This window comes from Rana temporaria, chromosome 13 (genome assembly GCF_905171775.1).
Source record: "Rana temporaria chromosome 13, aRanTem1.1, whole genome shotgun sequence".
In the NCBI taxonomy this organism is placed as follows: Eukaryota; Metazoa; Chordata; class Amphibia; order Anura; family Ranidae; genus Rana; species Rana temporaria.
This window is the reverse complement of record NC_053501.1, coordinates 81016797-81040201: the sequence shown is the minus strand read 5'-3', so window position 1 is coordinate 81040201 and position 23405 is coordinate 81016797. Positions and strand designations below refer to the sequence as shown.

Below are 23405 nucleotides of genomic sequence, written 5' to 3'. Positions count from 1 at the left end.
ATACTTGTACAAATATGGTCTTCATGGAAGAGTCATCAGAAGAAAACCTCTTCTACGTCCTCGCCACAAAAATCAGCGTTTGAACTTTGCAAATGAACATATAGACAAGCCTGATGCATTTTGGAAACAAGTTCTGTGGACCGATGAGGTTAAAATAGAACTTTTTGGCCGGAATGAGCAAAGGTACGTTTGGAGAAGAAAGGGCACATCATTTAATGAAAAGAACCTCTGTCCAACTGTTAAGCATGGTGGTTCGATCAATCATGCTTTGGTGTTGTATTGCAGTCAGTGGCACAGGGAACATTTCACCAGTAGAAGGAAATATGGATTCAATAAAATTTCAGCAAATTTTGGATGGTAACTTGATGCCATCTGTGAAAAAGCTGAAGTTAAAGAGAGGATGGCTTCTACAAATGGATAATGATCCTAAACACACCTCAAAATCCACAGGGGATTACATCAAGAGGCGTAAACTGAAGGTTTTGCCATGGCCTTCACAATCTCCTGACCTCAACATAATTGAAAATCTATGGATAGACCTTAAAAGAGCAGTGCATGACAGACAGCCCAGAGATCTCAAAGAACTGGAAAACTTTTGTAAGGAAGAATGGGCAAAGATACCTCAAACAAGAATTGAAAGACTCTTGGCTGGCTACAAAAAGTGTTTACAAGCTGTGATACTTGCCAAAGGGGGCAATACAAGATATTAACTCTGCAGGGTGCCCAAACTTGCAGACGCCATTTTTTTTGTTTTCTGTAATTTTTAAAGTGTAAATGATGGAAATAAAATCTAACTTTTTTGGACATAATTATAAATAAATATTATAAGAATGTCTAATCTGTAATTTGATGCCTTTTGGAGATTTTTCCATCTTTCCTTGGCTTCGTTATGCACATTAACCACTTAAGCCCCGGACCAAAATGCAGGTAAAGGACCAGGCCCCTTTTTGCGATTCGGCACTGCGTCGCTTTAACGGACAATTGCCCGGTCGTGTGACGTGGCTCCCAAACAAAATTGGCGTCCTTTTTTCCCCACAGAGCTTTCATTTGGTGGTATTTGATCACCTCTGCGGTTTTTATTTTTTGCGCAAGAAACAAAAATAGAGCGACAATTTTGAAAAAAATGCAATATTTTTTATTTTTTGCTATAATAAATATCCCCCAAAAATATATAAAAACATTTTTTATTCCCTCAGTTTAGGCCGATACGTATTCTTCTGCATATTTTTGGTAAAAAAAAAATCGCAATAAGCGTTTATCGGTTGGTTTGCGCAAAATTTATAGCGTTTACAAAATAGGGGATAGCTTTTTTCGTGACTGCGACATTATGGCGGACACTTCGGACAATTTTGACACATTTTTGGGACCATTGTCATTTTCACAGCAAAAAATGCATTTAAAATGCATTGTTTATTGTGGAAATGACAGTTGCAGTTTGGGAGTTAACCACAGGGGGCGCTGAAAGAGTTATGTTTCACCTAGTGTGTGTTTACAACTGTAGGGGGGTGTGGCTGTATGAGTTACATCATCGATTGTGTCTCCCTATAAAGGGGATGACACGATCGATGCAGCCGCCAAAGTGAAGCCATATTTCCTTCTACTGGTGAAATGTTCCCTGTGCCACCGACTGTAAGCCATGTTTACACGCGGCTCTCCCAGCGGCGATCGGGTCCCGGAGCTTCGGACCGGGTCGCGCGCCCGCGACCCACGGCTGGGTAGATGTACAGGACGTACCGATACGTACATCTGCCCAGCCGTGCCATTATGCTGACGTATATTTACAGGAGGCGGTCCTTAAAGCGGGAGTTCACCCATAAAACACTTTTTCCCCTTAGATGTATGCTCATTTTGTCTAGGGGAATCGGCTAGTTGTTTTAAAATATGAGCTGTACTTACCGTTTTCGAGATGCATCTTCTCCGTCGTTTCCGGGTATGGGTCTTCGGGAGCGGGCGTTCCTTCTTGATTGACAGTCTTCCGAGAGGCTTCCGATGGTCGCATCCATCGCGTCACTAGTAGCCGAAAGAAGCCGAACGTCGGTGCGGCTCTATACTGCGCACCGACGTTCGGCTTGTTTCGGAAAATCGTGACGCGATGGATGCGACTGTCGGAAGCCTCTCGGAAGACTGTCAATTAAAATAGGAACGCCCAGTGCCGCAGCCCATACCCGGAAGCGACGGAGAAGATGCATCTCGTAAACCATAAGTACAGCTCATATTTTAAAACTAGCCGATTCCCCTAGACAAAATGAGCATACATCTAAGGGGAAAAAGTGTTATGTACGGGTGAACCCCCGTTTTAAGTGGTTAATACAAATATTTACCTGGGGTGCCCAAACTTTCGATCCCCACTGTATGTAGGAGTCAAATCTGTAGACATTGTATTTACCTTTTTTGCAATGCTGCTCCATTTCCTACATTTAATCTACAGTTGACCCCCAGTATTTCAGTTTTTTATAAATGCTGCAGAAATAACCAAAAAGAGTATAATGTCTCTCAAGGACTCTGGAGAGGCGATAGCTATGCCTAAGATCCAGGATAGCTGCTACTCTCTTCTATGCAATTTTTGGACACCACACCAGTTGGAAAAGTTTGAGGAAAGATGATTGGAAAGAAAAAGTTAACAGCACTGGTCAGGAACACAGATCGGAAAAATGATACAGAGATCTTGCCACTACATCCCTGAAAGTTATAAAAAGGCAGTAGGTGACATTGCACAACAAACCAACATATCTCTTCTTGGTGAACTATCCACTCAAAGCGGGCGTTCACCCGAAAAAATGTTTTTAACATTAGATTGGGCCTAATAACGGGAAGCAGAATCGGGCGTTTTGTTTAAAATCGATGCAGTACTTACCGTTTTAGAGATAGATCTTCTCCGCCGCTTCCGGGTATGGTCTTCAGGACTGGGCGTTCCTATTTGATTGACAGCCTTCCGACGGTCGCATACAGCACGTCACGAGTTGCCGAACGTCGGTGCGGCTCTATACGGCGCCTGCGCACCGAGGTTCGGCTACTTTCGGAAACTGGTGACGCGCTGTATGTGACGGTCGGAAGGCTGTCAATCAAATAGGAACGTCGAGTCCCGCAGCCCATACCCGGAAGCCACGGAGAAGATCTATCTCTAAAACGGTAAGTACTGTATTGATTTTAAAACAAAACACCCGATTCTGCTTCCCGTAATTAGGCCCAATCTAATGTTAAAAATTGATTTTTTGGGTGAACCTCCACTTTAAAAGAGAACAGATATACAATAGTGTAGTGTAACATTACATCAATATATCAATACAATAGATCTTCATCTTTCACATAGCATTGCCTATTCTGAAATTTCCATAAAAATTTAGGATTTCTTGCCAATGCCATATGTCACACAAGAGCTTAACACAAAAGAGCATTCCGTGCCTGTATTATGTATGCTGCACTCTAAACACTGGAGGAAGCAACAGAGCCCAATGAAAGGCACCATGGAAGTGGTGTATACAGCATTAAAGTCAGTGTAGTGTAAAGCCACTCTGCCCCCAATCCTACAGGGAAACAAAAGAAAAAAAAACACAGAAATGTCACCCCCATATCACCCCCCAAAACAAAAATGTAAAATCTTGCAGTTTATGAGTCTATAGATGTAGTGGATACATTTTTTTCAGGCGATAAGGCATTTTTGTCAAGTACAAAAAGCAGTGTCCTTGCTACTTCTAGTGAACTTAAAAATAAAGAACAAACATGGTTACCTTTTTTTCTGTAAACTATATGTCCTAAAATTCCTCTTTGTAATTAGAGATGGATAAAGTAAATACATTTAAAACTCTGTCTGTATGACAAACTATGACTCCTATAAAGACAGTGGAGAAAAAAAAAAAAGCTTGTACAAGACAACAAATGCAGTCACCACATCAAAAGACTGGTAAAGCTGCAATACATGATATTTTTCTCTCTGGTTTTGGATAAGCTTTTAAGACCCGGTGTGGAAGTGTGGTAAACTTAGTGAGATTAAAAAGACATGCCGCACTTTTTAACGCTTATATGAACTTAGCGCAACAGTACATAATTTGTTAAGCTGCTTAAATATATAATGCCAATCATTCAGCGAAAATGCATTTACATTCATTTTGTGCGAACTAACCATAGAGAGAATAGGGCAAATTAAAAGTTCTTGAGATTTTTTTTTTCTGGTCAAAAGTTCTTCAAATATTATAAACGGCAGTAAAGCTAGGCTCATTCCTAATGAACAGACTGAATTGGGAAAATATTGCATTATGCCACCAGATAGATCTGAAGATTTTAGAAAATAAATACAATTTATCAAGAAGTAAGATAATGTAACAATTCTAGAGAACACTGGAAGGAATTTGCACGTAAACAAGACTTTGGTAGTAGCAGTGTTTACATTTATTTGCAAATTCCCTTCAGTGTGCATTGTAATATTGTATCTTTTCTTCCTAAAATAAAATGTACTTCCCATGGTCCTCAGCTCTGCCGTGTGGCCATGACACAGAATTTTCCTGATGCACCATGTTAAAATGTACCCATCTTTACTACAGCCCACAATATTTTATGAAATTCTTTAAGAAAACTGCCTAAGAACATTAGATTTTGCTCCATCTTCACAACAGGTGCTTAGTTGCCACAGAATATACATACAATTTCGCTGAATGAACAGCAAAGTGTGTAACACACAAGTTCACGTGCTTTATTACGTACCCTACCTCTGTCAGTTATTGCTAGGGTTGTCCCGATGCCACTTTAAGACAGAGTACAAGTACTGATACTTTTTTTTCCAAGTACTCGCCGATACCGATTACGATACTTTTTTTAATGTCACGAGACAGTGGCACATGTGTCAGTATTTTTATTTTATTTACAATTTAATTTTTTTTACCATTTTACTTTTTGTAATGCTTTCTTTTTTTAGGGGGTGGGTGGTGTTTTTTATTTACATTTTTATTATTTTTTCCAATTCATTTTCTTTTTTATTATTTATTGCAATTGTTTTCTTTTTTTAAGCCCTGTTGGGGAGCTTTTTGTGAGATATCAGGGGTCTTAACAGACCTCCAACATCTCCCCTTTGAGACAGAGAAAGAGACTAAGGACACGGATTCCCCAGTCCCTTTTTCAGCAGCACTGAAAATGAATGGACAGGAGACAGAGGCTCCTTTCCATTCAAAAACTGAAGCATCGTAAACACAGGTTTCAATGTTTCAGTTATATGAATGGACAGTCAGTGATTACCGACTGTTCATCTGGAAAAGGAAGGAGCCGGGTTTACCGGCTCCTACCTCCGCTCTCCATCCTGACAGATCGAAGATAGAGGGGGTGGAGGAGGATATGGAGGGGGACACGGAGCGCGGAGGGGTAGAGCAGCAGAACGGAGGGGGACACGGAGGGGTAGAGCAGCAGAACGGAGGGGGAAACGGAGCGCGGAGGGGGAGAGCAGCAGAACGGAGGGGGAGAGCAGCAGAACGGAGGGTGACGCGGAGGGGGAGAGCAGCAGAATGGAGGGGGGATTGGAGGAGGATACAGGGTCAGCGGTGATCAGTGCGGCTTTGGGGGAAGTTACAAGCACAGAACACCGCTGTATAGATTTCACGAGAGCAGCTGAAAGGGGGGGGGGGTCCGGGGAGATGCTATCAGGCTGTCAGTATCGGGACAACCCTAATTGTTACCTTCATTTAAAAAAAAATGATAAACCCATACAAGGTGTATTTGTTTAATATGAATCAAATGGGCTAGATAAAAACAAAACAAAGTTATGTTATAATTTATGCTTCTGTAGACCAAAACCATCAGCTGGAATCTTGGCCTGCTTAACTGCATTACAAAAGGAATAGATTGCAACTGGTTGCTATGGAAAAACACTTTCCTTTATACATTAAAAATGCATATTTCCTTAATATTAGAATTTTTAAATTAATTGAATATGTTTCTTTGAAATCTATTACCAAGCCTGAGCAATTTTATCACCGAGATGACAATTGTCTTTTTGAGCATACCTGTGGCTTAAAAAGACAGTGGAAAGGTATCAATTGTAGTGTTCATCACCTGCAACTGAATAGCCCAAGTTTATTTCAAGAAAAAAAGTTTACATTCTCTTTAATCTGTAAAACAAAATTTACTGCTGGCATGAAGTTTTGTTATAAAATGGAATGTTTTCAAGTCACAGATCATTAAAAACAGAATTTGCTCTTCTTTAAAAATAGTGGCAGAACGTGTACACTCCAGCATGTGATCTGCCATTTAGATTTCTAAATCACATTGCTAAAACACAATCTATAATGTTTTTTTATGTACATCCAGTTATAAGAAAATCCCAGTGACTTCTTTAAAAAGTGTTTTTTCTTATCATAAGTGTGAATATAATGCCACACTATAATATTCACAAACCACTTGGGATCAGCTAGTAGAGCAGACAGGATATGTGCTTGTTTCTTTAACATTATTACGAACCAGCTGACCAACCAATCCCATGGAGGTTGGAAACATATTTTTGTTAGACACTACCAGTGGATAATCTGAGTTTGGATCCTACAGAGAAAAGATTAGAGAGCGTTCTTTCATGGCAGTGACTGGTTATGTACATTTTCTATATACCAAACACACAGCAGCCAAGCCCTATTCATCATTGAATGTACACAGGCATTATATTCCTTTTCAACAAATGATCTGTTCACAAATTGTAGGCAAATTTATACCAGTTCTTGGGTACTGGCAGCACAGCTATATATGTTGGCCATGTCTGAGCTGGTGGTTGGCCAACATGCTTGGAATCCACTCGAATGCATTTTGAATCCCAGCTAAAACATATCCTTTAGAATAAAAATGTATTTATTCTTCTCAACATGCGCTGCAACTTCCCTTGACTGCCGATTTTGGAACACATCTTTTTGTTTTTTCATCGCAACCAGGAAGATGGAACCCACTGAGGCTCTGTGTCCAATTTATTGATTATCCGAAGTAATTCCTGATAAGCCTTGTCTAGGTCAGTATTTACAATGGCTGTGTCAAAGTAATGCCCATTATTTTGCTCCATTTCTCTTGCTTTTTCAATTATGTCTCTTAGTTCCTCTGGCTGCATGAGACAAAAAAAAATATTTTATAATTAACAATGATATTAAATGTGTGGACACATTTAATGCAAACTATAAGCAAAATCAGATAAATGTTTTTTTTTTTTACTCTGCATTAAAGGGGAAGGGTACAGCGGACCACTGGATATAATATGTAGCTAGGAGGGTGGACAATAGCCAAATCAAAAACTCCCTTGTACCCCCCTATACATACTAAGTGACCCAAGAAGTTAGACAATAAAATATAATGTTAAAAAAGAAAGTCCTGCAAGCAGCATGTTTGGGGGTGGTTTCGCCCTGCCCATTAAAATGAATGGGCAGCGGTGCAGAAGCGCCTGCAAAGCGATTCGGCAGCGGTGCTTAGCGGGTGCTTTTAACCTCTATGCTTCTAGAATGGTGGAAAATTACGGTACGTAAAATCTCTATAGACGCTAGAATTATTGATCTCGCTATAACGTTTGCAGCAATACCTCACATGTGGCGCGAATACCGTTTGTATATATATATACATACATATGGGCACAACCTACCTATGCACTTGCTTCTGCATGCCCGTACGAGGCACTTAAAAAAATAAAATAAAATGTATTGTAATTTTTTTTTAATTTTTACACTGTCACTTTCATTTTTTGATCACATTTATTCCTATCTCAAATTTTTTTAACAATCCTTGTGACAGAAATAAGACATGACAGGTCCTCTTTATGGAGACATCTGGGGTCTATAGATATGAATGAAAAAAACATTGATTTCTGCTTTCTAGAAAAAAATAAATAATTACATTGTTTGTCAGAGCCAGTACATCATGATGTGGCTTCCGGCCCTCCAGGATCATAGAGATATCTGGGGATCATCCAGTCCTCAACCAGCTCTGTGGTAAGCCGCCACCAGATCGGATCTTAGGCTCCCTGATCGCATGGGAGACTCTGGAGTGGTGCAGATGGGCTGACCTAATCAGCCACTTGGATGGCTTTTACACTAGAGTGAATCACTGGCTGAAAAGATCTAGATGATGCCTGTAGCTGCTGGCATCATTCAGATATCGACACTTCAAGTCCATGACGTCATACATCAAGTGGGCGGGAAGTGGTAAAATACACACACCCCTTGAGCGTGAAGTATGAAAAGCATTGCGAGTATCTAATGTAAAGACCCTTTCATAAAAGGAGTCTCTTGAAGACATTATCATGGGGGTCTCTCTTGCCAAGGCATGAAAAAGAGCCTTATGCTATTGACAGATACTCATAATACATTTCTAAAAGTCTGGCAACCCTGGACATTATACTTCATCCCCTCAAGTTTGACAATTTGTTGCTTAGCAATTGTAAAACATACTACCGTGACCCTCTGGGTCTCCCCCCACCCCTGCTTTCCCCCTTTACCTCTCCCTACAGCTGACTTACACAATATCTCTCTCCGATTGTTTCCTTTTATATGACATGAGATCTGTCCCCTTCTGTCTGGACAGTTCGGAGGGCCCTTGGGGTAGAGCGGGCTGCGTCTGTCTGCTCTACACAAGCATAGTGGACACAGACCTGCCATCCACCCTTTATGCTCATTGGGGCCCCCGACCGGTTACTAAGTCGGTAAATTGTCCCTGGCTCCTAAAAAGGTTGGGCACCCCTACTCTAAGAGATTGTGAATCTCCCCTGAGAAGAGATGCAATTTTTCTGTTATATTTTGCTCCACTGATAAAACTAGTCACTATCTATAAGAGGTTGTCTTCTTACAGGTTTTTTTATGTACCTACTGTACTTGTTTATATTCTCTTTACATGCTTTGCACCATTGAAACTGACAACCTTTTGTAAAAGACCAGAGGCTCTCAAAGACCACGAATGTTCCAAGATACAACAATAAAAAAGTTTAAGCTAAAACCATATTGAGAAAAAAATAACACAAAAAGTTGTCCAAAAATCTGAAAGTTAAAGGGCACATCACTACAAAATTAGGAAAGTGACTGTGCGACAAAAAAAAGGACTAGTTAAACTGAATAAAAATGGAGTAATTATACAACTTAGAGATATTCGTGAGATTTGTCACAAAGAGGCTAAACCGGTTTAGATTTAGAATATAGTGACTTCCCCCAAAAAAATCTAAATAATAAAAAAAAAGCCAACATAACAAAACTGGAGATAAACCCCCATCTAATCTCCACACTTTTGGTAAAAAATTTGTATATTGTGTGCATATTCAGACTAAAAAAACTGGATTTTTTGTTACTCACTGTAAAATCCCTTTCTCTGGGTTGACCGACACAGCCCTTCTGAATCCTGACTATAGGGTTATATTGCCACCTAAAGGAATAGGACACAAAGCAGAAAAGAAACACAGCACCACCTATGGGCAGTCCTAACTGGTATAAAACCCCCTCTTTGCTATAGACAATCCAGTTCTTAACAAAGCAGTGTCAGAGGGAAAACTACAACAGAGGGTGGGTGCTGTGTCAGTCAATGAACTCAGAAAAAAGGGATTTAACTGCGAGTAACAAAAAAAAAATCTATTTTCTTTTACGTTCATTGACAGACACAGCTCTTCTGAATCTTGACCATAGGAATGTTTCAAAGCAATGTCCCAATGAGGGGTGGGCAAACCAAAAACCAACGGGATGAACAGGCAAACATGCCACCACCCAAACAACCCTTGAAGGGGCAAACAGGAAACCCTAAAGAGCAGCTCGCAAAACCTTTGCGGCCAAGCAAAACATCCTAAAATGCAACACATCAATATCGTAAAATTTGTAAAAGTGTGCACAGAAGACCAAGTAGCTGCTCAGACACAGATGCCAAAAAGCACAGAAGGCACCAATTGTCCTAGTGGAGCGTGCCCGAATGGGGAAGGGAGGAGCCTGCCCCTTAATAATGTATGCCAGAACAAGCATCTGCCAGATACAACAGGAAAATATGGCAGAGGAAGCTGCCAGGCCTTCCCCTGGGTTGTCCGTGAACATAAAATAGAATACTGAGCTCTGGCAGGAGGCCGCAGAAGGGCACACACAAATCACCTGGAAAACATCCAATCAGTGCAACACAACCTACTAAGGATGCAACAGCTGTGGACACAAGACAGGACGACAATGTCCTAAGGAAGGTGAAAATCCAACACCACCTATGATAGGGAGGAGGGGCACAGATGAAAAACTACCTCTAACCTTGGTAAAACCAAAAATGGGGAAGTTTACAGAATGAGGCCACCAGTTCAAAGGCCCACCACACAGCAGTAATGTCAACAAAGGCAACATTTGGAGAAAGAGCAAGCAGGGGAATGATCCAAAACATTCTCCAAAGGCTGCTGGAACACTAAAATTTCATTTTCCAGTGGTAACAGGAAGTATGCATCACAAAAAAATCCCCATAAGAGGGGTGGGAGCTCTGTGTCTAGTGATGTACTCCAAGAAAAGGATTTTACAGGTAAGCGGTTTATAAAAATACCCTTTTCTTTATCGTACATCACGGGACACAGAGCAGCATAGCCATTACTATGTGGAATGTCCCAAAGCAATGCCTAATGAGGGGAGGGATACATTCCAGCCAAACAATAATAAAGGGTGCCCCCCCCGGACGTGAGGATCTTATACTGCAGCCTGCAGTATCGGCCGCCCAGAGACTGCGTCGGCGTTCCTCCTAACGTCCAGCTGGTAAAATTTTGTAAACGTGTGGACTGACGACCAAGTCGCCGCCCTGCAAACCTGAGCCATGGAGATCTGGTGATGCGCCACCCAAGAGGCGCCCATGGCTCTAGTAGAATGGGCCTTCACCGAAAAAAGGAGGGGGTATCCCCTTTAAGCCGTAGGCCTGGGTCATTAACTGATCCATCTAGCAATAGTGGATTTCGTTGCTGCCTGACCCTTTTTGGGTCCATCCGGTAAAATGAACAAAACAAAGGTTTTCCGAATATTTGCCGTGGCTTTAAGCTAGACCTTCATGGCCCGGACCACATCCAAGGAATGCAGCAACCTCTCTTTTCCCAAAGTGGGATCTGGAAAAAAAGGAAGGCAGAATCAAATCTTGGTTCAAGTGAAAACTTGATATTACCTTCGGGAGAAAGGACGGATGCGGGCGTAAAGCGACCCTGTCCTTATGCAATACGAGGTATGGCTCCCTACATGACAGGGCTGCCAACTCTGATACCCTTCTAGCAGAAGCCACAGCCACCAAAAATACTAACTTTCTAGTCAGTAAAAGCAACGGGATTTCGGCCAAAGGTTGCCTCTGTAGAGCCGACAGGACAAGGTTCAGGTTCCAGGGGCAAAGGGGGGCCCTGACCGGAGGATTGATCCGTAAAAATCCTTGTAAGAAGGTTTTAACTAGAGAGTGGGTAGCCAATGGTCTTTGAAACAAGACTGATAAAGCTGAAACCTGCCCCTTGATGGTGCTCACGGCTAGGTTTTTGTCTACCCCGAGCTGTAGGAATTCTAGAATCCTGGCAATAGCATATTTGCGGGGATGCCACCCCCTCGACTCACACCAGACTATGTAGGCCCTCCACACTCTGTGATAGATTATCCTGGAAACTGGCTTTCTGGCCTTAATCAGAGTGGAGACTACTGAGCTAGACAAGCCTCTACCCCTGAGAATCAGGGATTCAGCCGCCAGGCCGTCAAATTTAGTGGCCGTAAGGCAGGGTGGAGGATCAGGCCTTGCGAGAGCAGGTCTGGGCGGAGCGGCAGAGTACAGGGCTCCCCTACCGACATTCTCACAATTAGAGAGTACCAAGACCTTCGGGGCCAGGCAGGAGCCACCAGAATTACCGGCTTGTGTTCTACCCGGATTCTGCGCAGGAGGCGGGGTAGCATCTGTAATGGGGGGAAGGCATACAGTAGAGCAAACTGATGTCATGGACACACCAACGCATCGGTTCCGGAGGCCAACGGGTCCCTTGTCGGGACACGAACGTGTTCAATTTTTTGTTGAACCTTGATGCCATAATGTCCACATCCGGAGACCTCCACCTCCGGCAAATCTTCTGGAAGAAATCGGGATGGAGAGACCAACAACTGCTGGCGACTCAGGAAGTCTGCTTGCCAATTGTCCACCCCAGGGATAAACACCACCGAGATGCAAGGGACATGAGACTCTGCCCAAGAAAATATCTGGTTTACCTCTCTCTGGGCAGCTCGACTCTTGGTGCCTCCCTGGTGGTTTATATATGCCACTGGCGTGGCATTGTCGGACTGCACTCTTACTGGCGACCCCTGCAATTCGGACGTCCAGGCCTCCAGGGCTAAACGTGCAGCTCCGATTTCCAACAAATTGATGGGCAAGATTCTTTCTGATCTTGACCACCTCCCCTGCTGGGTCTGTCCTTCCAGGATCGCACCCCAGCCCATCAGGCTGGCATCCGTGGTTACTACCCTCCAGGAGACAGGGCTGAAGGATCTTCCTTTTAGCAGGTACTGAGGCTTCAACCACCAGCACAGACTCTGACAAACAAGCGACGACAGGGTCAAGGGGAGATCTAATGCCTGGGCCCTTCTGTTCCAGGCCGACAGGATGGCCTCCTGTAACCTCCGAGAGTGGAACTGAGCGTATGGCACTGCATAGGCGAATAGTTGGCTTCTCTTTGCTCAGGACTGCCCGGATCATCTCCCTTATGGATATGGCCTTTGCTTGGGGCAAAAAAATCCTCTGGCTATGTGTGCCTAGGAGCATGCCGAGATATTCCAGCCGCCTTGTCGGCTGCAAGGCTGACTTGTCCTGGTTTAGGACCCAGCCCAGAGATTCGAGGTATTGAACCGTAAGGCCCACTGCTTGATTTAGGCTGGAAGCCGAGCGATCTATGACCAAGAGATCGTCCAGATATGCCATAATTGAAATTCCCTGGGTCCTTAGATTGGCCAACACGGGAGCTAGGATCTTTGTAAATACTCGGGGGGCCGTGGCTAGCCCGAACGGGAGGGCCACAAATTGGTAGTGGTGCTGACCCACTGCAAACCGAAGAAACCTGTGATGGCCCGGGAATATCGGCACATGGAGGTATGCATCCTTTATATGTATTGACGCTAGAAAATCCTCTTCCTGCAAGGCGGCGGCCACCGAACGGATGGATTCCATCCGGAAGGACCGGATCTTTAGGTAGTGGTTTAAACCCTTTAGGTCCCATATCGGCCTGACATCGCCATTTGGCTTTGGTATGATGAAGAGGTTGGAATAGAACCCCAGTCCGCATTCCTGGGCTGGTACCTCCACAATCACCCCCTGGGATAAGAGGCGATCCAAGGCTGTCAGAAGATACCCTCTTTTCTGGATCGCCTTGCAGGTTTGACCTCGGAAAATGAGGAGGGGGGAACTCACGAAATTCCAGTCTGTAGCCTAGGGCCACCGAGAAGAGGACCCACTTGTCGACTTGGGGGCTGCTTTTGCCGGTTTGCGGGACCAGGGTCTTTTGTTACCCGAAGTCTGCACCTGCGACTTATTGCCCATGCCTGATTGCCCGGAAGGCCGTCGATACTGCCTGGAGGCTGAGGGTCCTGGGGCCGGTGAGGCTTGACGTTTAAAAGTGGGACCTCGAAACCTCCTCTTAACAGGCAAGAGTGCTCTTTCCACTAGATATTTTCTGTATTAATTTATCTAGGTCCTCTCCAAACAACCTATCTCCATGAAAGGGAAAGCCTGCTAAGAGCTTCTTGCATGGAGTTTCGGCCGACCAGTTCTTTAACCTCAAGAGTCTCCGCATGTGTACTAAAAATAGTGACAACCGGGAAGCCTGCTGGATGGAGTCTTTGATGGTGTCCACCACGAAACACAGGGCTCTTGGGAGATCGGCTAGTTCTCGTGCTTGTTGAGCCGGAACGTCCTTTAAAACTTGCTTTGCCTGGTCCTTTAACGCCTGGCAAATACCAATAGCAGCCACAGCCGGCTGAACCACCGCCCCTGCTGTGGCAAAGGAGGCCTTCAGCAGAGTCTCTAGCCATTTATCGACCGGATCTTTGAACATCTGAATGTTTTCAACTGGGCAAGTTAAGGTCTTGATACAGGAGATGGCTGCGTCCACCGTAGGGACCGCCCATCTCTTAGAACATTTTTCCTCCATTGGGTATGGAATCGAGAACCTCTTGGGAGGAATAAAGATTCTGTCTGGTCGCACCCAATCCTGAAATATCAGGTCTTCCAAAAGAGGGTGAACTGGAAATACAGAGTTGTTCTGTGGTGCCTTCAAGGAGCCTAAGGAGGACACCGCAGAGACCTGCGGTTCTTGAAGAGGCAATTTAAACGCAGACCGGACCATATCCGTTAGGGACTGGATCCACAAACTCTCCGCCTGGGAGGCTGAAAAAGGTTCCTCTATAGTAGATTCCCCCGGAATCGGAACCATCTAGGTGTTTGTCTGCTTGGTCCTCTGGAAATTCCAACTCCTCTGGGGAAAGGATTTCCGCATCTGAAGATACAAACCTAGGAGAAAGGGACCTAGCCCATTTCCTTCCTGGCAATGAGGCTGCAATCAAAGTTGTCAACCTTCTTTCCAATCCCCCCCAGGGTGGAAGCCAGCATCTCCTCCGTGACATAGACAGGAGCTGGTTGGGTAGGCCCAGCAGCGGTAACTAGCAACCCTGATGGCTCGCCCAGGGCGACGACCTCTGGTCTTTCTAGGGAGGATAGGACCGCCGAAGCCGGACCAAGATTCTTTAGAGCCCGATGGGGAACCCTTTTGTTTTTTTAATTTTTTTTGTATTTTTAGCAGTTCCCGAGCCCTTGGGAGCCATAGTACAACCTTGAGGTACTCCGCTGAGAAAAACTGACTGTTACAGCAAGAAGTCCTAAAAAATAAAGGCTAGGGCAGCCCTCAAAATTTCCACTCGCCTACTAGCATTTGGCGAGTGGATTTAAGCTGGGGGCGAGTGATGACAGGGCTGCATGACCAATCTCCCTCCTTGTGCTCTATGTAAGTGTCCAACAGTTTAGCCTGAGCACTGTGAACAGACTGGTCTCAATGTGTGCTGTGCGCTGTCAGTGTGCGCTGTGCTATGGTGTCAATGGCTGTGCAGTTGTGTGGATCTCAGCGCTGGATTGTACTCCCTCCCGCTGTGCTGCAGCTCCTCTCCTCTCTGCCAGCCTGAATAAAAGGGGGAAGTGGGGACATGCAAGTGTGGAGCCGCACACACAGGCTCCTCATGATGAGATGAATGGGAGAGAGAGAGAGGATGGATGGGAGTTGCAGAGGAGACAGCAAGAGAATGGGGAAGAGACCCAGTTCTAGTGCCCTGTCCCTCTGGTCTGCCCCCAGTGCCCTGTCCCTCTGGTCTGCCCCCAGTGCCCTGTCTCATTTGATTAAAGTTGTTGTTGGTAATATTTAATTTTGTAACTTGATTCTGCATAAAACATTGGCATTCCATGAGATAATCTACGAGGGCGTGTTTACTGGTGCAATTAGGCGCAGGGCAGTGTATGAATTAGGTGGGGCAACTGGTGGCGAGTAACTCTTGAGGCCTGGCTAGTAGCTCAGGACTTGAAATTTTGAGCCCTGTGCTAGGGTATCCTAAGCTTCCCTGAGCCAAAATAAGGGTAGGCAAATACTGAGAATCACCTCCAACGCTGAGTTGAGTACTGCCTCCCTTACTGCTGGACTAGTACTGAGCATAAATAAAGGCTAACCCAATATAATAAGTCAGCCTGTGGTTGAAAGCTCAGGCTGCTGCAAGAGAACTCTGGCTGATAAGTGAAAGAAAATGGTCAGTATTGAGCAGAAGCTCCAGACCCAAACTGTTCTCTAAACCGCCACCGGGTGTCGCCGTAATCAGCTGGAGCCTATCTGGGATGATAAACGCTCTGTGGCAGCCAGGCGACTGCCGCTCTGTGTCCCTCCAGCCGTCCGCTCGTAGCTTCAGGCTTTATCTGCGTGCCTTCCCCCTGACGTCAGGCGGGGAGGGGAACGCCCGGACGCTGCCTGCCCCCTCCGCACACGGCCGTAAGTTTTTTTATCTGACCCCACGTGCGCGTGACATGCTGCTCGCAGGAGGAGGATGGGGACGCCGCTGGAGAGAAGAAGGGGAAGGGGAGCTAGCTGGAAGCGGACCCCGGCACAGGTACTGACAGGCATAGCCCCCAGGGCTTTTTGCCTGGGCTGGATGGAGTTGTCCTCCCTAACTTTCCCACTAGGAATAGGGGTTACAGCAGGACTCACATCTGAACCCTTGCGGTCGCAGCAGCATACTAGAAAGCCAGCCAGGGGGAGGTGTATGGGTAAATGGGCCATCCTGTCTAACAGACATAGTGGTTAAAAGTTGCCGATGCAGAGCATACTATAGGCGAAAACCCATAATCCCCCATGGAGAAAACCTTCCATCGAACCAAGTCCCGCAGGTCCCCCACTTACCTGTCCACGCCGCAGGGTATTGCTGAGCAAGAGGCCCAATCTTCCCCCTTCACCGTGGGTATAGTCATAGACCTTCAGGGACCGGGGTCCTGAATGGGAACACCACTCCCCTGGACCTATACAGCACCCTGGCAGCAGGAAGAAACATTTGGTCCTGAGAAGGCACAAAGTCCTGGAACTCAGGGTCCAGCCCTCCAAAAGGAGAGGCGTTATAGGCAAAACTCCATCCTCGTATCGGGGCTCGGGTACCGTCCACTTTGGCATTGAAGCACTTTAGACGGATCCGGTTAGCTTGCCCAGGTCCCAAGGACGTAAAGGCATAGCTATACAGACGTGACCAACACCTAAGACACTGGCGAAAAAACTGGAGGTACTCCCGTTATGGGAGGGGGTTATATAGGGAGGGGACTTCCTGTCTGGGAGTGCCAGTGTCCATCACCTGAAGGTAGACTCTATAACCCACATAGTAATGGCTATGCTGCTCTTTGTTCCCTGTAATGTACAATAAAAAAAACTGGACCAGCAATGGTACTCAAGGCAATCTTTTGGTCAATGCCATGTCAAAGGAAAGGCCAACCCCACCAAGCAGGCACATGGGTGGACACCGGAGCCTCACAGCAGCCAAATTAAGTAATCCAGGAGCGATGTCATAGCCTTCTAGAGGCAGACTTTCGAGCCTCCACAACCTCCTGTTCCAAATTGTGAGGCTGTCATGAGCCATGGAATCAAAACCAGCAACAGGCAAACCAGACTCTGGGACAGGCCATCCTCCTGGAGAGACAACAGCCAGGGGGCATCCGACCAGCTGCACCAATACGGAGTACCACAGACCAACCTAGAGATACCATGAGGACCAAAAACCCTTTAACCTACAGCCTACGATCCCGTGCAGCAGGAGAGGAAGCAGAATAGAGAGGAGGAAAGGCGTAAACAAACTATACTGATTTCACAATGCCTACCAGTGTTTCCACCGCATCCACCAGGGGACCCGCACTGATGCCACCACCGCAGACAACTGCTTGATGAGTTAGGACGCCAGAACATCCACGTCCGGGGGTTCTCCAGCATTGGCGGCTCTAATTAACCACTTCAGGCCTGGAAGGATTGACCCCCTTAATGGCAACATTGTACCCAAACAAAATTGATAACCGTTTTTTCAACAAATAGTGCTTTCTTTTGGTGGTATTTGATCACCTCTGCAGTTATTTTTTGCACTATAAACAAAAACAAAAACTGACAATTTTGAAAAAATAAATAAAACATTTTACTTTCTGCTATAATACATAAAAAAAATGTTCATCAGTTTAGGCCAATATGTAGTATTCTTTTTTCCTAATTTTATTTTGCTTTTATTTTTTTACTTCGACCTGTACAAAGTGAATTACCTATTTAAATGTTCTAAAAGGAAACAAAGCCTTTAAAAAAAGCCATGTGTGCTTAGAAGTCTGTGACTGATGCCAGCTCTAGGGCTTTCATTCCTATGTCCGTTTTATCTGCTCAGCAAAAAAACCCATATGCTTATTCCAGTGTCCAGTAAAAAAAAAAAAAAAAAAGCATAAAAATGGCATTACAGGAACATGCAACCTCAATACAGGTCAGCTATGGCAGATCACATACGTTTTTATTTTCCGTTAAACTCAAAGAAAACAAATTACTTACCAACTCTTTCTATCCACTTCCCGACCTCCTCATGTACATTTACGTCGGCAGAATGGCACGGACAGGCACAATCACGTACCTGTACGTCCTCTGCTAGACGTGGGTGGGGGGTCCGATCGGGACCCCCCCCCGGTACATGCGGAGGTCGGGTCCGCTCGGGGAGCGATCCGGGACGACGGCGCGGCTATTTGTTTATAGCCGCTCCGTCGCGATCGCTCCCCGGAGCTGAAGAACGGGGAGAGCCGTGTGTAAACACGGCTTCCCCGTGCTTCACTGTGTCGGCGCATTGATCGCGTCATCCCCTTTATAGGGGAGACACGATCAATGACGTCATTCCTACAGCCACACACCCCTACACTAGTAAACACATACACAGTGATCCCTAACTCCTACAGCGCCCCCTGTGTTTAACTCCCAAACTGCAACTGTCATTTTCACAATAAACAATGCAATTTAAATGCATTTTTTGCTGTGAAAATGACAATTGTCCCAAAAATGTGTCAAAATTGTCCGAAGTGTCCGCCATAATGTCACAGTCACGAAAAAAATCGCTGATCGCCGCCATTAGTAGTAAAAAAAAAAAAAATGCAAAAAAACTATCCCCTATTTTGTAAACGCTATAAATTTTGCGCATTCCAACCGATAAACGATTATTGCGATTTTTTTTTAACAAAAATAGGTAGAAGAATACGTATCGGCCTAAACTGAGGAAAAAAAAAATTTTTATATATGTTTTTGGGGGATATTTATTACAGCAAAAAGTAAAAAATATTGCATTTTTTTCAAAATTGTCGCTCTATTTTTGTTTATAGCGCAAAAAATAAAAAACGCAGAGGTGATCAAATACCACCAAAAGAAAGTTCTATTTGTGGGGAAAAAAAGACGCCAATTTTGTTTGGGAGCCACGTCGCACGACCGCGCAATTGTCTGTTAAAGCGACGCAGTCCCGAACTGTAAAAACCCCTTGGGTCTTTAGGCAGCATTTTGGTCCAGGGCTTAAGTGGCTATTATGCGGGTAAAACGGCCATGTTTGCTTTTGGTCGGGAAAACCGGCCGTGTGTATGCTCCATAGCAGTTTTCACGTCAGGAAAACTGCGAGCAAAAAAAATGTTATTTTTTTCGCCATGAATTCTCTGCGTTTTTTTGCTCTGCAGTTTTCCTAGAGCATACACACGTCCGGTTTTCCCGACCAAAGCTGTCATGGCAGTTTTCCTGTGAAAACCGTCCGTGTGTACACGGGAAAAGCAACTGAGCAGGTTCTCGGTTTTCCCGGCGGATAAAACGATCGTGTGTATGAGACCTTAAAATTTAAAAATGCTGGTCATACTTAATTTGACATGCATTGCATGCACCAACCTGAACTGTTGCTTTTACATAATGCGTTGTTATTGATTTGCATTATGCACAACATCCAAATACATCCCGGTTTACATTGGTGCAACATGCGCTCCGACTCATAAAAAGGTTCCTGCATTACTTTTGGTCAGATTTCGGCACGACTTGCATTGACTTTATGCCGCAGTCTTGCTGGGATGTTGGCTTTGAAGTTGTGGCAGTGTCAACCAGGCCTAACTTGGAACCTGGAAAGAAAACTTTCATCTTGTGCTCACACACCTCATACTGCAAGTCATCTAAAAGTGCTCAATTATTATTTCCATTTTGGAACAAACCGGATACAAAATCTGCATCAGAAACCCACCGATTTTTTTTTACTGAGAGCAAATAAATTCTATTAAATATAACTTATTTTTGAAAAGTCTTCGTTAAAACTTACCTTTGGATTTCTGCCTTCCTTAGCAAGTAATGCACGCAATCTCTCCTGGGAAGGTGGAGCAATAAATATAATATATGGCTTTAAATCTGAATTACGCAATGATTTCAAAGCCTGGAAAAAAAAAAAAAAAGTATATAAACATTAATGGGAAACTTAAAGTGAATAGTGCCAATCAGTGTCTAAATAACTTCCTAAAATGCAATGTGCATAAACATAAAAATCCACACAGCTGCTATAACACTCAGTGATTGACCACAATAAAAAAAAAGAACAAATTACTCTTAGACCGTGTTACATAGTAGGCAAGGTTGAAAAGGTCCATCAAGTCCAACCTATGTGTGTGATTTTATGTCAGTATTTACCTTGTATATCCCTTTATGTTGTGGTCGTTCAGGTGCTTATCTAATAGTTTATTGAAACTATCAATGCAGTCCTGCAGGATTTCATGCCGTGCGCGCCCGTGGCGATCGGTGATGCGGGGTGTCAGTCTGACACCCTGCATCACCGATCTCGGTAAAGAGCCTCCGGCGGAGACTCTTTACCACGTGATCAGCCGTGTCCAATCACGGCTGATCACGATGTAAACAGGAAGAGCCGTTGATGGCTCTTCCTCACTCGCGTCTGACAGACGCGAGTATAGGAGAGCCGATCGGCGGCTCTCCTGACAGGGGGGGTTCGCGCTGATTGTTTATCAGCGCAGCCCCCCCTCGGATCACCACACTGGACCACCAGGGAAGCCCACCCTGGACCACCAGGGAAGGGCAAATAAAAAAAAAAAAGCCTGGGAAAAAAAAAAAAGTCTAAAAAAAAAAGCATAAAAAAAAAAAAAAGATGCCAATCAGTGCCCACAAATGGGCACTGACTGGGAACCTGGGAAAATCAGTGCTGCCCCACAGTGTCCATCAGTGCCACCCCACAGTGTCCATCAGTGCCACCCCACAGTGTCCATCAGTGCCACCCCACAGTGCCCACCTATGACACCCATAAGTGCCGCCCATGAGTGCCCATCAGTGCCACCTGTGTGCGCCCATCAGTGCCGCCTATGTGTGCCCATCAGTGCCGCCTATGTGTGCCCATCAGTGCCGCATACCAGCGCCGCCAATCAGTGCCACCTCATCTGTGCCCATCAGTACTACCTCATCGATGTCCATCAGTGCCATCTCATCGGTGCCCATCAGTGCCGCCATATCAGTGCCCGTAATTGAAAGAGAAAAACTTATTTACAAAAAAAATGAACAGAAAAAAATAAAAATGTAATTTTTTTTCAAAATTTTCAGTCTTTCTTTAGTTGTTGCACAAAAAAAAAAAAAAAAAAAAATCGCAGAGGTGATCAAATACCACCAAAAGAAAGCTCTATTTGTGGGGAAAAAAGGACACCAATTTTGTTTGGGTACAGTGTAGCATGACCGCGCAAATTGCCATTCAAAGTGCGACAGTGCTGAAAGCTGAAAATTGGCTTGGGCAGGAAGGTGTATAAGTGCCTGGTATGGAAGTGGTTAAACTCCCTTCCGCGAAAAAGTTTTGTCCCTATTGTGGGGTCACCAGTATGGTATTTTTAAATTAAAATCATATTCCCTCTCAGGTGTCTCTTCTCCAGAGAGAATAAGTTCAGTGCTCGCAACCTTTCCTCATAACTGGTACGACAAACGCTCTGACATTGTGGCATAAAGTGCGAAAATCAATGTTTCCCTACAGGAGCCGTCTTAACTGGTTCAACAGTGGTCCCTGCACTCCTTTGCCCGACTTTGATCCTACTTCAGCCCATTACATATTACTGAAGTCGGATCACCGCCTTGACTAATCCAACTTTGGCATGCGACTTAAGTTCTGATAATCTTAAAGGGGAACTCCACGCCAAATTTATAATAAAAAAAAAAACATGCATGGGTTCCCCCTTCAAGAGCATACCAGGCCCTTCAGAAGAAAGTCAGAAGAGACGCCAGAGCTGCTTAATAAATTACTTTAAAAACCTTTGTATGCGTTTTATGTTTGACACTTTTTTCTTAGGTAAATGGGTAGAGGGGTAAATAGAACCCCATACTCATTCACATAGGGTAGGGGTGCCGGGATCTGGGGGCCACTTTGCTCCCAGATTTCGAGAAGCCACCCGCCCACAGACCCCGACAACCAATGGCCAGGGTTGTCGGTAAGAGGTCCTTGTCCTTCTCAACATGAGGACAAGGTGCTTTGGGATGGGGGGCCCTGCCTGCCCCAAAGCACCCACCTCTCAATTTTTAGAGCATGTGGCCTGGTACAGTTCAGAAGAGGGGGTGCTCGCTCATTGTGTCGTACCAGCGTGAACCTGGCCTTATAGTGAAACGTTGTACAACCTGTGAATTATTGCATAAATCACTAAATCTATATATTAAAAAAACTACAATACTTTCATATATTGGTGAATAATACAACAGTGAGGGGCGGAGCCAAGCCCATGACGTCTCGCAGCCACTGAAAGTGTATGCCAGTGGTGAGCAACAAACACTTGCTATTTTAAAGTATTCCTCTTGTAAGTGTGCCCTATTCTGGGGCTGTTTTAATAAAAAATAGTTGTTCAATGTTAATTAGTCAGCAGAGATCACTATGGAGTCTGTACCCGTTTACAGGAGGAGCAGAGCTGAGCTGCAGGTGAGGAGTGAGATTCCCTGATTGTAATCCATTTGACATCATCAGCGTGGGAATTCCGCTGGGAAAGTGTAGGAGGATCAGCTCATTTGACGTGGAAGAGAGAGATTGTGGAAGAGCAAAGGAGAGACCATTATACGGGTTTTTAACTCATCTGTGAGGTAAGCAGGAAATTTGGCTGGTGATGTTGTGTACACATAACAGATCCCAGCGAGGACGGATGAGCACAGTGGTGAATGTTTATACACATTGATATATGAACTGGCTCAATATTAACCGATTGCCGACCAGCTGCCGCAGTTATACGGCGGCAGGTCGGCTGCGCAAGATCGCGTAATATTACGTCATCTCGCGAATCAGCCAATAGGGGCGCGTGCGTGCCGCTGGAGACGCGCGTGCCCCCCGCTCGCCCCTGGTCCCAACGCGCGTACCCGGCGGGCGTGATCACCGCCGGGCACCCACGATTGCTTGTTACAGAGCGAGAACCGGAACAGCTCCCGGTCCTGTCAGGGGGAGAAATGACGGATCGTCTCTTCATACAATGTATGAACATCGATCAGTCATTTCCCCAAGTCAGTCCCACCCCCCCTTCAGTTAGAACACACACAGGGAACATAATTAACCCCTTCCTCGCCCCCTAGTGTTAACCCCTTCCCTGCCAGTGGCATTTTTATAGTAATCAATGCATTTTTATAGCACTGATCGCTATAAAAATGCCAATGGTCCCAAAAATGTGTCAAAAGTGTCCGAAGTGTCCGCCATAAGGTCGCAGTACTGATAAAAATCGCTGATCGCTGCCATTACTAGTAAAAAAAAATATATTAATAAAAATGCCATAAAACTATGCTCTATTCTGTAGACGCTATAACTTTTGCACAAACCAATCAATAAACACTTATTGCGATTTTTTTTACGAAAAATATGTAGAAGAATACGTATCGGCCTAAACTGAGAAAAAAAAATTTTAGTTTTTATTAT

General features: G+C 44.8%; 1 protein-coding gene across 2 annotated transcripts in view; it reads right to left on the bottom strand.

Annotated features, from left to right (window-relative positions):
- Nucleotides 1-5690: 5690 nt before the first annotated feature.
- PALS1 (protein associated with LIN7 1, MAGUK family member) overlaps nt 5691-23405 on the bottom strand; it is a 340500-nt gene continuing 322785 nt past the window's right edge. For both annotated transcript variants that reach the window (XM_040332883.1, XM_040332882.1), the window contains 2 exons: nt 19806-19916; nt 5691-7063 (listed from right to left, as the gene is read on the bottom strand). In XM_040332883.1, the coding sequence (XP_040188817.1) occupies nt 6887-7063; nt 19806-19916 (288 nt within the window). In that variant the 3' untranslated portion in view covers nt 5691-6886. The remainder of the gene's footprint in view (nt 7064-19805; nt 19917-23405) is intronic.